Source organism: Triplophysa dalaica, chromosome 4, assembly GCF_015846415.1.
Source record: "Triplophysa dalaica isolate WHDGS20190420 chromosome 4, ASM1584641v1, whole genome shotgun sequence".
NCBI lineage: Eukaryota > Metazoa > Chordata > Actinopteri > Cypriniformes > Nemacheilidae > Triplophysa > Triplophysa dalaica.
The window spans coordinates 15,933,555-15,947,716 of record NC_079545.1 but is presented as its reverse complement, the minus strand read 5'-3'; the positions used below and the strand labels follow the sequence as shown (position 1 = coordinate 15,947,716).

Sequence of the window (14,162 nt, the reverse complement as noted above, 5' to 3'; positions counted from 1 at the left end):
GGTGAAAGTCAACATGCACAGAGGCCGGGCAAACACACGCTCACAGCTGCTCGTCCTCTGATCTAATCCACCATTAACCTTAACCCTTCTCCATTTCGTACATTTGTAGTATGGCATATATCATCATCACTCATCTGTCATCATTCACTCACCCTCTTATCCTTTCAAACCTTTATGACTTTCTTTCTTCTGCAGATCACAAAAGAAGATTTTTTTAATCTAAATAATAAATTAGTAAATTATGACAGAATTTTCATTTTTGGGTGAACTATCACTTTAAAATGCTTTGGCAGTGTAAATTCCCCCTTCTTACCTTGTCATCAAAGCTATTTGAATCTTGAATCTAGTAAAGGAGAGAATGTCGGCCCACCTGGATGACCTCTGCTCCCTCTGATCTCTGCACCTGTAGAGGTGGTCCGTCAGGAATGACTGATCCAACGTTCAGCCCTATGACAAAGAATCCCTTTACTACCCTATCAATGCAGTCTCTTTGATAGGGGAGCTATTTAAAATTATATAAAATGGTTGGTGGACATATAAATCTCATTTCAATATCCTTTTTATAGGTTCATAGAGAAAGACATGATCAAACCTGCGAGGATCACAGCCCTCTGACAGAGAACAATCTGTTGATGATAACTGCACGTGTTAAGAGTATGGGCTACCAACAACTTGCAAGATCGAATCCCACAACAACATCCTGAGATTCTCTTTCTTCATAGGCTTAAGGAGCATTAAGTTATGATGCTCCAGCTCCCCCTACAGTATATGCAGTGCAAGTGACACTTGTTAAAGAATTTAAATCTGTTTTAAACACCTTTAGGTGTACTTTTCATCTCATCTGTATATTTTTTATACTTCATGCTTTGTAGTGCAGACATAGAATACATATAAAGTAGCTTACAGAACTAAGTTATCTACAGGCCTCAGTTTAGTTTATATATATATATAAGAAAACACAGAATCAGGGAGGATTCAGGCCATTTTTGTAAATTGAATTGCTATAAATACATTTCACCGCCCTGTAGAGTCACCGTTGTTAGGTTACAAGCCTTTCTTAATAATGCGCCTATGTATAAAGCATACAACTAAATCTTATACAATGAGATGGTGCCAAAGTGGTCCTTTGCTGTTGTTATCCAATTGCGCCATCTGCTGGAGACTTTCTGTTTGTCATGAAGTTTTTGTTATGGACGCATTCATTGGCTCAATTTTTCGCAAGGTGGGAATTAGTTTTATGTATAAATATATCTCGATGAGGTCACTGGTTCTGTTAATTGTTTTGCTTTGAGGAAGGTTCTGTTCAAAAAAGTATTTTTGACAGGGACACACATACACATTCTGATCGTGAACTTCTATTCAATGTACATAGATGTGCGATTATCTGGCAACCTGCCATAAGTGGGCGTGTTTGTTTACATTCACCCGGTGCCACGCGATCTGTGCGTGGTGACGCAAATTTGCGCGTTACGCTGCGTCACCAGGAAGAGATGAGGCGGTTTAGCGTACAGTAAACCTGGCAGAAAAGATGCATAAAAAGGTACAAAGAACGATTGATTATATCACGATTTAAGCTGAAACTGAACATTTATCTCTTTCATGAATAAGAACACCTGCGTCATCTGTAAAAATCCTAGAAGTATTCTTTATTCACTGATGCTAACTAGCCATATAGCGGTTAGCTTGACCTGTATTACACTGAATGATGAATTTTGACAGTAGTACACTGGTTAAAAAATATGTCATGATAGATTTAAAATATTATTATAGATTTTGTATTTTATTTGATCATACATTTATATTTAAATCTTTCTACGTATGTAGATGTAACTTTATAGTTAAAACCATTCTGCTGTGATTTTTGCAAACATTTGTTTCTTTTAGTGCTCATGTAAATTTCATAATAATTTTTTTTGACCAAATGTTGGCACAGATGTAACATTTACTAGTGTTAAGGTATGAAGAAGACATACTTTTTAGCTGTTAAAGACTACTTTAATTTAAAAAAAAGTATTTATTGTTAAGTGCGTCTGACATAATGTGGCCTTTGTTGCTGTTTTTGTTCGTCTGCCCATTATTTGCTGTCACTTGTTGTATATTATATTTTGCTTGAATAACACAATTTTTCAACCGTAGTAGTGTATGTTTATTTACTCGCCATGGAAAACACTTACAGTAATGATAAAATTTACACTTTGAATTCACTGGAAGTCACTTTGAATAACATTTCCGTCAAATGCGTAAATATATACTTTTTTTTAAGAACCTTTAGATTGTAGGTCACCATGGAGAAGGGGGCAAACTCTTACCATGTGGAGTTCCCGGATTTTTCCTGCTCGCTCCTGAAGAAATTAAACCAGCAACGGCAGAGGGGTCAGCTGTGTGACATCATCGTGTCCATAGGTGGTCATCAGTTCCGGGCTCATCGCGCGGTGCTGGCCGCCAGCTCGCCGTACTTCTGCGATCAGGTGCTGTTGAAGAACAGCGCCCGCGTGGTGCTGCCGGACGTCATGCATCCGTGTGTCTTTGAGCAGCTCCTCCTGTCCTGCTATACGGGAGCGCTGTCAGTGCCATCTGGAGAGGTTGTGGCGTTCCTCACCGCTGCTAGCTTTTTGCAGATGTGGCATGTTGTGGACAGATGTACAGAGCTACTCGAGGTGGGCAATAAGAAAAAACGATGTGGACGTTTTGAATACGGATCATCGCCGAAAGCCGACGGTTATGCCACGGATAACGAGGACATCGGACAGAGTGTAAGTCAAGGGGACAATGTAGATGAAAACGAGATGTCAGTTTCTGCTTTGGGACCAGGAAGATTTCAAAGCGCCAGCTGCTCTTCTCTGGATAATTTGAGCAGCGAGTCTGATGCCACGGAAAACCAGTGCACAAGACCTGCCTATGTGCCACCGAGCATTATGGGACACCGAAAGAAAGTGCATGTAAAAATGGAGAGGTCGGGTCATGAGGCCTGCGCTGGCCTTTTCAGCAGTGAGCCCACTGTAAACGATTCAGATCCGAATTGCCACACACCGAACACAGTTGAGGACTGTTTTGATGAGAAACTGGTGAGCCATCTGGAGGAGTGCCTCGACAGAAATTGCTCCTACGAGGAACCCTTAGACTTCTACGGATCCTCTACAGAGGGCTTTTCGCAGGCTGCGGACGAGATCGCCAACCCAACATCCAAGGATAAACCTCAGCTAGAAAAAGACACAGATGTTGCCAAAGAGGAGGAGGACCCTGCTCATGCTGACAGCGGTCTAAAAGAACAGACGTCTCACTCAGGGTTCACCTCTGCCGTGTATAAGCTCTATCCATGTCAGTGCGGCAAAAGTTTTACGCACAAAAGCCAGAGGGACCGTCACATGAGCATGCACCTGGGCTTACGGCCGTTTGGTTGCGCCGTTTGTGGAAAGAGCTTTAAGATGAAGCATCACTTGGTCGGCCACATGAAGATTCACACAGGCATCAAACCTTATGAATGCAGCATGTGCTCGAAACGCTTCATGTGGAGAGACAGCTTCAACCGTCATACCTCCACCTGTGCGAGGGCCCACCAGACTCGACGTGCCAGACTGGAGCCGAGTCCCAGATCTGCTAGCGCTCAGACTGGAACTTGTTAGGAAACATTTGGGAAACAGAAGAGCCACTGTACGGCCACAGAGAATGAGTTTCATTGCTTTTTATTTAAAACTTTATGATCTGAGGCCTCTTATTATTATAATACCAATGCAGCATTATACAGGATTTATACCTTCATCTTAACTGCCCTCTGTGTTGACACTTGCAGCACGTTTGCAAGATTCTGTATTTTGGTTGCTCAGCGGTAAAGAGTGTTTTGAATCGGATTTCAAAGGGATTGTTTTAGCCATAAATCTTCTAAGCCATTCTAATCCATTTATGCTCGAAAAGTCAAGAGATTTATTAGGAGGATTTTAGTTTAAGTCAAATATAATCATCCGTAATGCTGTGTGAATAGCATTGCCATTCTTTCTGCAAATAGTTTTAACAAGATCTTGTATGTGATGCTTCGTTTGTCAACAGATTTTCTTTTGTATTATTCCATTATTGCAAAATATTAAGAATCTGTAAGCAAATTGTACAAAAACACGTTATAGAGAGATTTCACCCTTTAATGAGACGGACAAGAAAACATTTTTTGCAAAAAGAAAATAGAGTCTATTATTATATATATTTTTCAATGACAATGTTTTGATGACAATTAATCATTCTCCCAATTCTCAGTATTGAAGTGTCAGGGTGTTTTATCTTTTCTTTAAATTTTTACAATACCATGCACTGTAAAAATTTTTAACAATTTATTATTTCATTACAATAATGGGAGTTGGATTGCTTAATTGTCCTGAAAGTAGTTATATATTGAAAGCAGTATATGTATATTGGGGTGAAATTGGACCTGACATGTTTTTGACAAGCTTTGATCTTAAAAGGTTGTAATACAGACAAATCTGTAAATTTAATAAAATGTCATATAAAGTGATTTAAGGGCTGTAAACGACTTGTACAAGTGCAGATAGATGTTTACATGTTTCTTTTATGTAATGTACAGAATGTGCCATGAATGGATGGCTATGTTAATTGATTATAGTCTTTATATGTGATAAAGTTAACCACAAACCTCACTTACAACAATACCTCAGACGCTGGGGAATTTTGTTAGTTTTCTGATCTGTTACTGGACTCTAAAGAACTTTTTAAACAGTGTTTAAATATTTTTTTAACATTAATAATATTCTCTATGCTTCAAACTAACAAGTGACAATCAGGTATACTGGTACAGTCGAGTGTAAATAAGGTTTTGCACTGACCTCAAAGTTAATTCATTGATGCCGTAATGTTAAAGCTACACTGGGTTATTAACAAGACTGTACATTTAGAAAAATATATTGTTCATTCAGGCATTGTTTTGTCTCTTCTTTATATATATATATATATGACATATATCATAATTCGGTTAAAATGTTTTACAATTGAAGCAGTCCAAATGTAATTAATAACTGCAACATTTTTGTGACATTTCAATTCTAGGAAGGAAATATCTTCATGTGTATATATTTCTTCGCCGGCAGGTGACGCTTTAGGACGTGGCTGGATCATCACTACCTCAAATGGACTGTCCTTACACATTAATCTGTTGATTATAAAAAGCTTCTCTAACTGGACTACCCGCTCATCTCTTGCAGTAAAATTCGGTTGTTTTCTTCTTATAGAAGAACTTTGTGAGATGTTGTGAAATTTGTACAAAGATGTGTTTAGCAATAAATGTTTTATTTGTGCTTGAGGTCTTGTTCGGAACAATTGCCAACATTGTCTGCTTAGTAACAGGGGTTCTTTCGCCACGAGATGGCAGTCTTCTTCTTCTATAATTTGTTCAAAACTGAATATTAGAAACAATTCGAAATATCCATCCAACAACTGAATCTCATATTCTCCTGCATAACATGATAATGTACTGTATGCTATTTACAATATATTAGTTGTGATCACTAGTCAGCTTTTTTCCTAGTAGGGAAAATGCATGAGGGAATTGGACAAAATAAAGTTTCAGGTAATATTAATATGTCGATTTTAAATAACAATGAATATTATTGTTTATAAGATCGGAAAAAAGTCTTCACAAAAATACTTAACAGCGTCATGAAGTTGTTATTTTTAGAAAATGTACACCAATGTATACGAAACTTGGCTAAGCCTATAATTAGATGAATTAAAATACTAGGGTAAAAAGCAAACAACACAATAATTAGAAAGATTAAATCAGAAGTGAAAGAGGAAGTGGAAGAAAAAAAAACATAAAAAGTATTCGTCATATGGTCCCTGATTTCACTCATTTGAAAGATTAATTTATTCTACAATTAACAGTTATTTGGGAGTAATTTTTAGTTTAGATTTTGGTATAATGGATCAAATGTGTGACGGCAGAGGTAGACGCCAGTCAAATGCACCTGCGCGTCCACTTCAAAACGCTCATAGAGCCGGTTACCCGACGCGATTGGCTGTCGGTCCTTCAGTAGGCGGGCTTTGTGTTAACACTAGACGTATGATTAGTCAGTCTGCCTGTCCATCAGATCAAAGGAACCTACCTGACACTTCCTGTGCCTTAAATGTTTCGCTGTTTTTGTCAGCGTGACATATGTGTCTCTCTGCCATGTTTGTGTACATCTTAAGCGTAAATGGTTATATTTATAAACACACAAGGTCAGCCTCTCGCTGTGGAATAATCATCTGACGCACATATACTGGATTATACTGGTTTAATGGATTAACGTTACTGGAGGATGAATATGATTGTTTCGTCTTCTCATTGATTCAGATCAAACACAAAGGTACGGCGTTATTCAGCTTATTGATGTTGATGTGATGGCATCGATGAACGTCAGTAGTATTGACTCGCAAAAGGGTGTACACGCCAATCGTAAAGAAGAATTAGTAAAGGTGAAAGGTTATAGACCTGTTCGGGCGCCCGCGGCGCGTCAGCGCATCACAGATATCCCCTGGGAGCAGCAGTTACTTCCGGTCACCTGTGACATATATGTGTAACTATATAAAAATTAACTAAATATTATATGGATAAACACCTACGTACTTACATACGTGTGTGTGTGAGAGAGAGAGAGAGAGAGAGAGAGAGAGAGATAATGATTCATCACATCACGGAATAGTGTACAATTTAACCTAACCCTCGTGTCCTTCCAAACCTGTATGACTTCTATGGAAATATGAAATATTTCTATAAATATGAAATGGAATTTCCAGGAAGATCATTATCTCTAGGAATAGGGCTGCTTTTCTGATGGCTTCAAAAGAAAATTTGGTGAGTTGGTGAGTGGTTTGGGTCAGTTTTGGGTCATTAAGGAATACTTGATACTGTGCAATATCTTTAATAATGTTTTGGCAAAAACATTTTTTTTTATATTTGGTTGTTTATATGAATAGCAGGATACTCACTCAATCACCAATCCAGAACCATTCTCATCATCATTTAGGCTAGTAGGGCTGTGCGGTAAATGCGATTGCATGATAAATTCGATATGCGATAGTTATTTTTCTAAAACCAATTTAAATTGTTTTAAAATATATTGAAAAGATATATAGCCAATAGGGTTGTGTGTGCTAGATATAGATATATATAAAATAGATATTTGAAAACGGAAAATTATGTTACCAACATACATAGTTTACATTATTTCTGAGGATTCATCATCTACTACACATCAGACACAGGCTGTCTGCATCAACCTAAAAATGTATATACTATATAACGACCACTTAGATGTAAACAGAGGATTGGTCCAGAAGCACTTCCGGTTTTATTTTAATTGTTAAATCTCACAATATATAATTAGAACTTTTTAATTTGGTTAAAAGTGTTATGTTAGTTGCATTTTGTTCAAGCATTGTGTAGTGTTGTTTACGTCATCCAAAGTGGTCTATACTTAACTTTTAGAATTTGTTTAGTAAATTTATTTATTCAGTAAATATTGCGATTTGCCCATTTGAGATAATCCAATTCAATATATTGCGCACCCCATAGGACAGTTATCTGTAATATTTTTATCACATCAAAATTGATTGTGTGAATCAGATCTGTGCCGTCGTCTTTGGACGTGAGAAGTATATTCTTATGCTTATGTGAACTGCTGTTCTCAGATTTCTCCATCTTGAGATGTAGACTGTATTCTGGATCTGTTCTAGTCTACGTGCAGAGTTGTCACAGCAGTGTTTGGTAACGCAGTAGGGGGCAGATGAGGGTGCTCCTGCCCCCAGCAGCTGTCTGGCCGTCTGATGTTGCAGGAACATTGATCGGGAAACTTCTCCACTCGCGCGGCTGTATTTATATCTCCTTCACTCCCTCATCGGGTGTCTGATTAGCTACTATCTGTTTTACGGCCTGTTGTCTGCTCTGCACAATATGTTTCAGATGTTTTTCATGTTGATGGTGTCATACAGTATCACTGTGCTGATCGCAGAAAAACCCATTAGGTAATAACCAAACCTTCCAATTACAGTTAAGGACTCCTTGTGCTTTCCCACAGTTTTTTTCTTATATTTTGTCTATTCTGCATCAGGATTAGTTCAGTAACTTAGCAACTGTCATCAACATTATCATTAGATGCTTATTTATTTATTTTGTGCTCTATTGAACAAAAGATTGAATCTCACAAACAAATATCCAGTAATAATAATTCATATATATTTGACTAAAGTAAATAGAAAATAAATATTAAAATTAAATATAAAGTAAATATTGCTGTGTAGACTTCAGTATTGGTTTGTGTGTCAGCTGAATTGATGGAGATGTATTTTTAGATGTCTTGCTTTTTTTAGGTGTTGCAAAGTTCAGCTCAGAGGGGAACCATAGATGACGTTTATGTCCCCAGGGCCATAGAGTGTGAAATATACACAGCATCTGTCATCAAAGCACAGATCGAAGTGTGTGAAACACTAGATTGTGTTAGAATGCATTTGATACGAGTCCACCTGCACATTTCTGATATATCATTTTTATAGCAGCTATGATGCGGTCTGTGTAGTCTCATATCACATTTCCAGTGAATATATACTCTTTTTATTTATGTATAGCAGAATTTACTGTTCAAAACATTTATACCATACTGTTCTATACAAAGTAGAAGCCCTTCCCTTTTGTTTAGGACAGAGAGCTCTTTGTAAGTGTCACCTCTCTCTCTCTGTCTCTCTCTCTCCCTCTCTCTCCCCCTCTCTCTCTCTTTGTCATTTTCACATCTCTCAGTCCTATTTCTCGATGGCTGATCTGGAGTGTTAGGTGACACTTCATCAGAAATGCTGAGTTTGCTTGCGGACTGCAGTGATATCATGGGTTGAATCTCAGATAAGCTTATGTGCCGTTTCTGAGGGCAATAGAATCTGGCTCCCATTTGAACGGTGATACTAAGCGGACAATAAGCTAACAATGATTTATTATGAAAATACATTTATGGCGTTGTCTTTATATTGCACCCCAATTTTAAATAAAAAAACGTTTAATCAAATTACAGGGTTTTGAAATCATGAAATTTGATAAAACAGACTTATAAAATGAATTTGAATTGGTTCAACTAGCTTTTTAAATGTATATGTGAATTGCAACTTGATTTTTAAAGTGATAGTTCACCAAAAAAGGAAGATACAAAAGAAGATATTTTGAAGAAAGTTGGTATCCGAACAGCACTAGCACCCTTTAACTTCTACTGTATGGACACAAAACCAATGCAAGTCAATGTGTGCCAGTTAACAACTTTCTTCAAAACTATCGCTTTAAAGTCATTTGATTTAACTTGCTGTAAAAAATTTAGGTCAGGATGAACTGAAGTTTTTAAGTTGAAATAGCTTCATTTTTTGTAGTGTACATTCACGTCATGAACTTGCATGCTAAAATATATTTCATATTATAATTCATTAAAAAAAATGAAATAGTCACCTGGTACATTTACATTTATTAATTTAGCAGATGCTCTAATCCAAAGTGGCTTTCAAATGAGAGAACTGGTATTTGTAGTGTAGCTGGCAGTTTTACAATGCTTTTATTTTGGTGTTGTGTCAATGTCAATCTAATTCTGGGAGCCACTCATTTGAGATCTCGTAAGAATTTGCTCTTACGAACATGACCTTCCACCTTTATATCATCAACATGACACTGGTGTGTTTCACTGTTGAATGTTTGGCCTTTGGCATAATGTCCACTGTTGAAGATGTAGTGTGCAACAGAAGATCATTAAAATGACAATTACGCCTCTCTCTCTTTTGGGTATATACCGTGGTATTCTTGAATACCATGTTAATGCTGTGGTCTAAAAAATCATGGTGGGGTGAAGTTTAGAAGTACAATCGTTGTATAAAAACAGCAGGACTGCCCTAAAACTGTTTCGTAGGGTTTCATATGGTTTTAATATTTTCAGTGGACCCTGCGTGGGCTTATTTTGCACAAATGCTCATATTTCTAAGTTAAATATACAGGACGTAGTGTGTAAGGAGTACAGCAGGATGTCCCTGCTTCGGTCTTCAGGGTTTGGTTTCCCGGGCTTACCGTCAAAGCCCATTCAGAACCTCACAACAGCAGCCATCCACCCGCATTCCAAGTGCTTTGCTGTTGCCATGATGATGCTCCCTTAGTATAGAGGATTGTGGGAGTGATGAGGAACGATGAGCGTGTTGCCAAGTATGATGCCTTGAATAGGAAAAAACTCCAACTTTAAACACTGGCTAGTGGTTACCATCACAATCCAAACTTTAGTAAAAATTTCCATTTAGTGTCCTCGCTTTTCTCCAGCATTTAACTTTGTCATACTACTATAGATCTGCCTTAACTTTCAGAAGAATTTGGTTCGGCCATATTTATTTCAAGAAAGTAGACTTATTTTTGTGATCAAATATCAGGCCAAGAAATAATAATTTCTTATTTTCTGTTTCATTTCCTCTATTTTTTTGATCATCATACAATTGTGCGTGTGTGTGTGCCGTCGGAGAGAGAGAGAGAGAGAGAGAGAGAGAGATAGAGAGAGATCTGTCCCTCGTCTATGTGGTGCTTATAGATTTCATTAGCATTGTCCACCTGCCTCTTCCTCCTTCTTTTTTTCTCACCTCCTCCCCTCTTGCACCTGCTTCCACCTCCTTTTCCTTTCAACACTACTTTAACTTAAATCTAAATTAATCAGGCTAAATGTATAATCTAGGTTGGAATGGAATCTGTCTATTAACATATATTAGGCGAGGATGGTTTGATGAATATCAACACTGTGATAGTCATCCAATCCTTCTGATATGCCCTGTTCTTTATAAGTCTAAATCTACAGTTGCTAAGCAACATGGCAACTTATTAAAAACACAAAATTGAATAAATGTGTTTGTGTATCAGTGCCCGGTTGCACGATGGTTTCCTTAAGGGAAAAAGGAAGGGTCTTCATAAGAAACAATTCAATAAAAGTCGTCAACCGTCCCCATTACCTAAGCATTTCTACTTGGCATTCGACGATAGTTTCTGTCAAAACACGAGAAAGCTGGGAAACGGTTGCTGTAGTTCGGCTACTATTGACTTTCACCCTTAACCTTATACCTAGGGTTTTCTACTGACGGTCCAGATCTTTATATCGAGCAGCTGTGACTCATCCGATCTTTGATCTGGAACGATTTGTTTTCTAATCGACTTTTCGGTACCACACATAAACACGCACAAGCTTGCATTTGAAGTGCGTGCAGTAAGTTTGTGCCTGTGTCGACACGGCACGCTGTATCGCTGACCTGCATCTCCATCTGTGTCATATTTCAGTTTCATTTTGATACATACAGGAAACAGATGTCTTGAGAATGAACTTGTTTTGTGCACTGTAAGACGTCAGATGAGCAAAGATGTACTAAAGCAGCATTAAAAGGGTGAAAGCTGATTTTTAAAGGGGTCATATGGCATGAATACGTGTTTTCTGTGTCTTTGGTGTGTTATGAGTTGCCCATGCATGTTTTACACGTGTAAAATTTGAAAAATGTAAGTGTCTGAAACAAAAGATGCATTCTATCTAAAAGCGAATGCTCACCCAGACCTGCCTGAAACGCCTCGTGTAACCACACCCCCACAAATCTACGTCAGTAGACCGCCCAAATGTATACGCAATTAAGGTAGGCGTACCTGTCAGTACAATTGCTTTGGAACCTGATGTTCCAAATATGGTAAGAGCCGTCACATTTCCATTACACGCTTGCAGTATTCGACCAATCACTATGCACTGGTTAAGTGGCCAATCATAGCACACCTCGCTTTTTAGAGCGATGAGCTTTGTAAAAAATCTGTGGGTTTCAGAGTGAATCGTAACATCCCAAAAAACAAACCATAATATTTGTTTAAGCCGTGTCTTATGAAATGTTAAAATGTTTAAAATGTTAGAACAATTCTTTCCGCATGCTTGTCACAGTTTACGGATGTTTTCATTTTATACCGACTTGCAAAGCATTCAAGGTGTTCGCTTTTTGTTTCAAGGTGCATCTTTTGCTGCTAACCCAGTAAATGGAAATCTGAATATGTATGTGCATAAATGCAATAATGAAAACAGTGACATAGTAGAGCATCTAGTTCTAGTGTGGAGAGAGATCAGAGCTCCTGGAGAGACTTTAATGGTTCTGTGGACCAACCCGTGTAATTACAACGCCAAACAGCTGCTGGTGTGATGGTGAAACAGAGAGAAAGAGCCAGATGAGGGGTTATTAAAGAGAGAAGAAAGGGAATGACTAATAAGCAATGGAGGGAACCTGTGTCACATTCTTTTATATTTCAGACTTGTCTCTTCGTTGAAGGAACTGTGCCGCTATGAGGCAGTTGTGGCCTAGTGGTTAGAGAGTATGACTTGAAACCAGAAGGTCACGGTTCAATTCTCAGGACCAGCAGGTAGCGACTGACAGGTGACTTTAGCAAGGCACCTAACCCACGCTTGCTCCCCGGCCGCTGCAGTGATAGATGCTCCGGGTTTGTGTGTGTTCACGACTTGCAGTGCGTGTGTTCACTACTCAATACTCACTGGATGGGTTAAATGCAGATGTCACATTTCGGTTATGGGTCACCATAACTGACAAATAGGTCACTTTCACAACCACTGCCCTAGAGACTTACCGTAGAGACATCAATGACTGCCTCAAACACACAAAACTTTCTTTGATCGAACACATCTCTCCACCCTCTTTCCTTCTGAATCCACATCTACATCATTATGTTGGTGTTTAGGTTAAGAAGAGTCCTCTGTGTATGTGGTCATATTAAGATTTGGCTTTTGTTTTGCAGTCTTTGAAAAGATGATGCCAACTGTGTGTGGGCAGTTGTGGGTACATGGTTTCCATTCCTTTCCATTCCTTTCCATTTTCTACCGCTTATCCGAACTACCTCGGGTCACGGGGAGCCTGCGCCTATCTCAGGAGTCATCGGGCATCAAGGCAGGATACACCCTGGATGGAGTGCCAACCCATCGCAGGGCACACACATTTACATGGTTTCCTTCATTGTTTATTAATATCTTCGTCAGAAACTCATCAAAGAATATCTTTCACTGTTAAGAGAGTTCACCCCAAAAAAAAAATTCTCCCATAAATTACTCGCCCTCATTCCAACATTCCACCTGCCCTGTGTGGGAATGCTGCAGAAATCTTTCCGGAAAAAAATAATAGCTCACTCAGTCCTCTGGAGTTTCAAAGTAATTAAAACGTATTATGGTATGTCCATTTGGCAGCGGCATTGCCTTAACACTCCTACAAGCATTTAGAGCTCTTTGTTGGAAAAATAAATCGAGGCACCTCCTCTTGTGTAAGTAAACGTAGAAGCCAAACTAATGTGTGTCTCCTTGGAAACGTACAATAGCATTCGCACTTGCTCTGAGCACAGATGGTGTCTCAAACAGATGATGTCACAGAGGCTTCTGTGGTGTCTGTCTGTCTCTATAAAGAATAAGATGTGGTAAATCTGATATTTTAACACTGATTCATGGGACTACAATCACACAGTTTGTAAATAAACATTAGGAGTGATAGGCCAAGATGAAGGGATTGAGGCTGTATTGTTTTTGTTGCGACAGGCATGGAGATTCTGTAAAATGGTGCTGTAAATGTAAGTGTCTCAAATTTGGAGAGTTCAGTGTTGAGATTCTCAGTGTTAGGCTGATGTTTTAGCCCGTGTTTCACATGTTGTGTGATCCTAACGTAAATGTCTGAGATTTTAAACCTTTAAAGAGTTCCTAGCATATGTTTTTTTAGGCCCTACTTTGGTTTATGGAGTGTCCAACAACAAGTTTATGTAAATACAATGTGTTTAAACACAATAATGTCGTAATACTAGGCAGTTATTCGTACCTTACTTCTTGAGTGACTCTCAAATGATTCGTTCCGCGATTCATCCGTCTAGGCCCCGCCTACCCGCTAGCCTTGTGTCATGTGATTGGTCAGATGGTGTAGTCTTTTGTTTTTGGTCAAACGCGTTCATCATTTGGCGCAAATGGAACCCCACTACCGTCATTACAGTATTACGGTTTACATATGGTTGGATGTCACGTATATTATATGTGTAGCTAGAGATGGCGGCGATTTTGCTGTACCAATTTGAGCCCGAGTCTTACGAGGAAGAAGACGCTAATCCACAACAAACTCCACCACGA

General features: G+C 38.6%; 2 protein-coding genes across 4 annotated transcripts in view; both read left to right on the top strand.

The window, feature by feature from the left end:
• The first annotated feature begins 1,466 nt into the window (after positions 1–1,466).
• Positions 1,467–5,302, top strand: zbtb43 (zinc finger and BTB domain containing 43). Its single transcript, XM_056744798.1, has 2 exons — positions 1,467–1,540; positions 2,264–5,302. Exon 2 carries the CDS (start codon positions 2,286–2,288, stop codon positions 3,621–3,623), a length of 1,338 nt encoding a protein of 445 aa, XP_056600776.1. The 5' UTR covers positions 1,467–1,540; positions 2,264–2,285; the 3' UTR covers positions 3,624–5,302.
• An 817-nt stretch (positions 5,303–6,119) lies between these two features.
• The window catches only part of LOC130420102 (ras-specific guanine nucleotide-releasing factor RalGPS1), a 93,243-nt gene continuing 85,200 nt past the window's right edge, over positions 6,120–14,162 (top strand). For all 3 annotated transcript variants that reach the window (XM_056747191.1, XM_056747192.1, XM_056747190.1), the window contains exon 1: positions 6,120–6,347. The gene's annotated coding sequence lies outside the window, so the exon portion shown is untranslated. The remainder of the gene's footprint in view (positions 6,348–14,162) is intronic.

What these genes read in the sequence shown, in the direction of transcription:
- zbtb43 (XM_056744798.1), top strand. Translation starts at nt 2,286, where the DNA reads ATGGAGAAGGGGGCAAACTCTTACCATGTGGAGTTCCCGGATTTTTCC.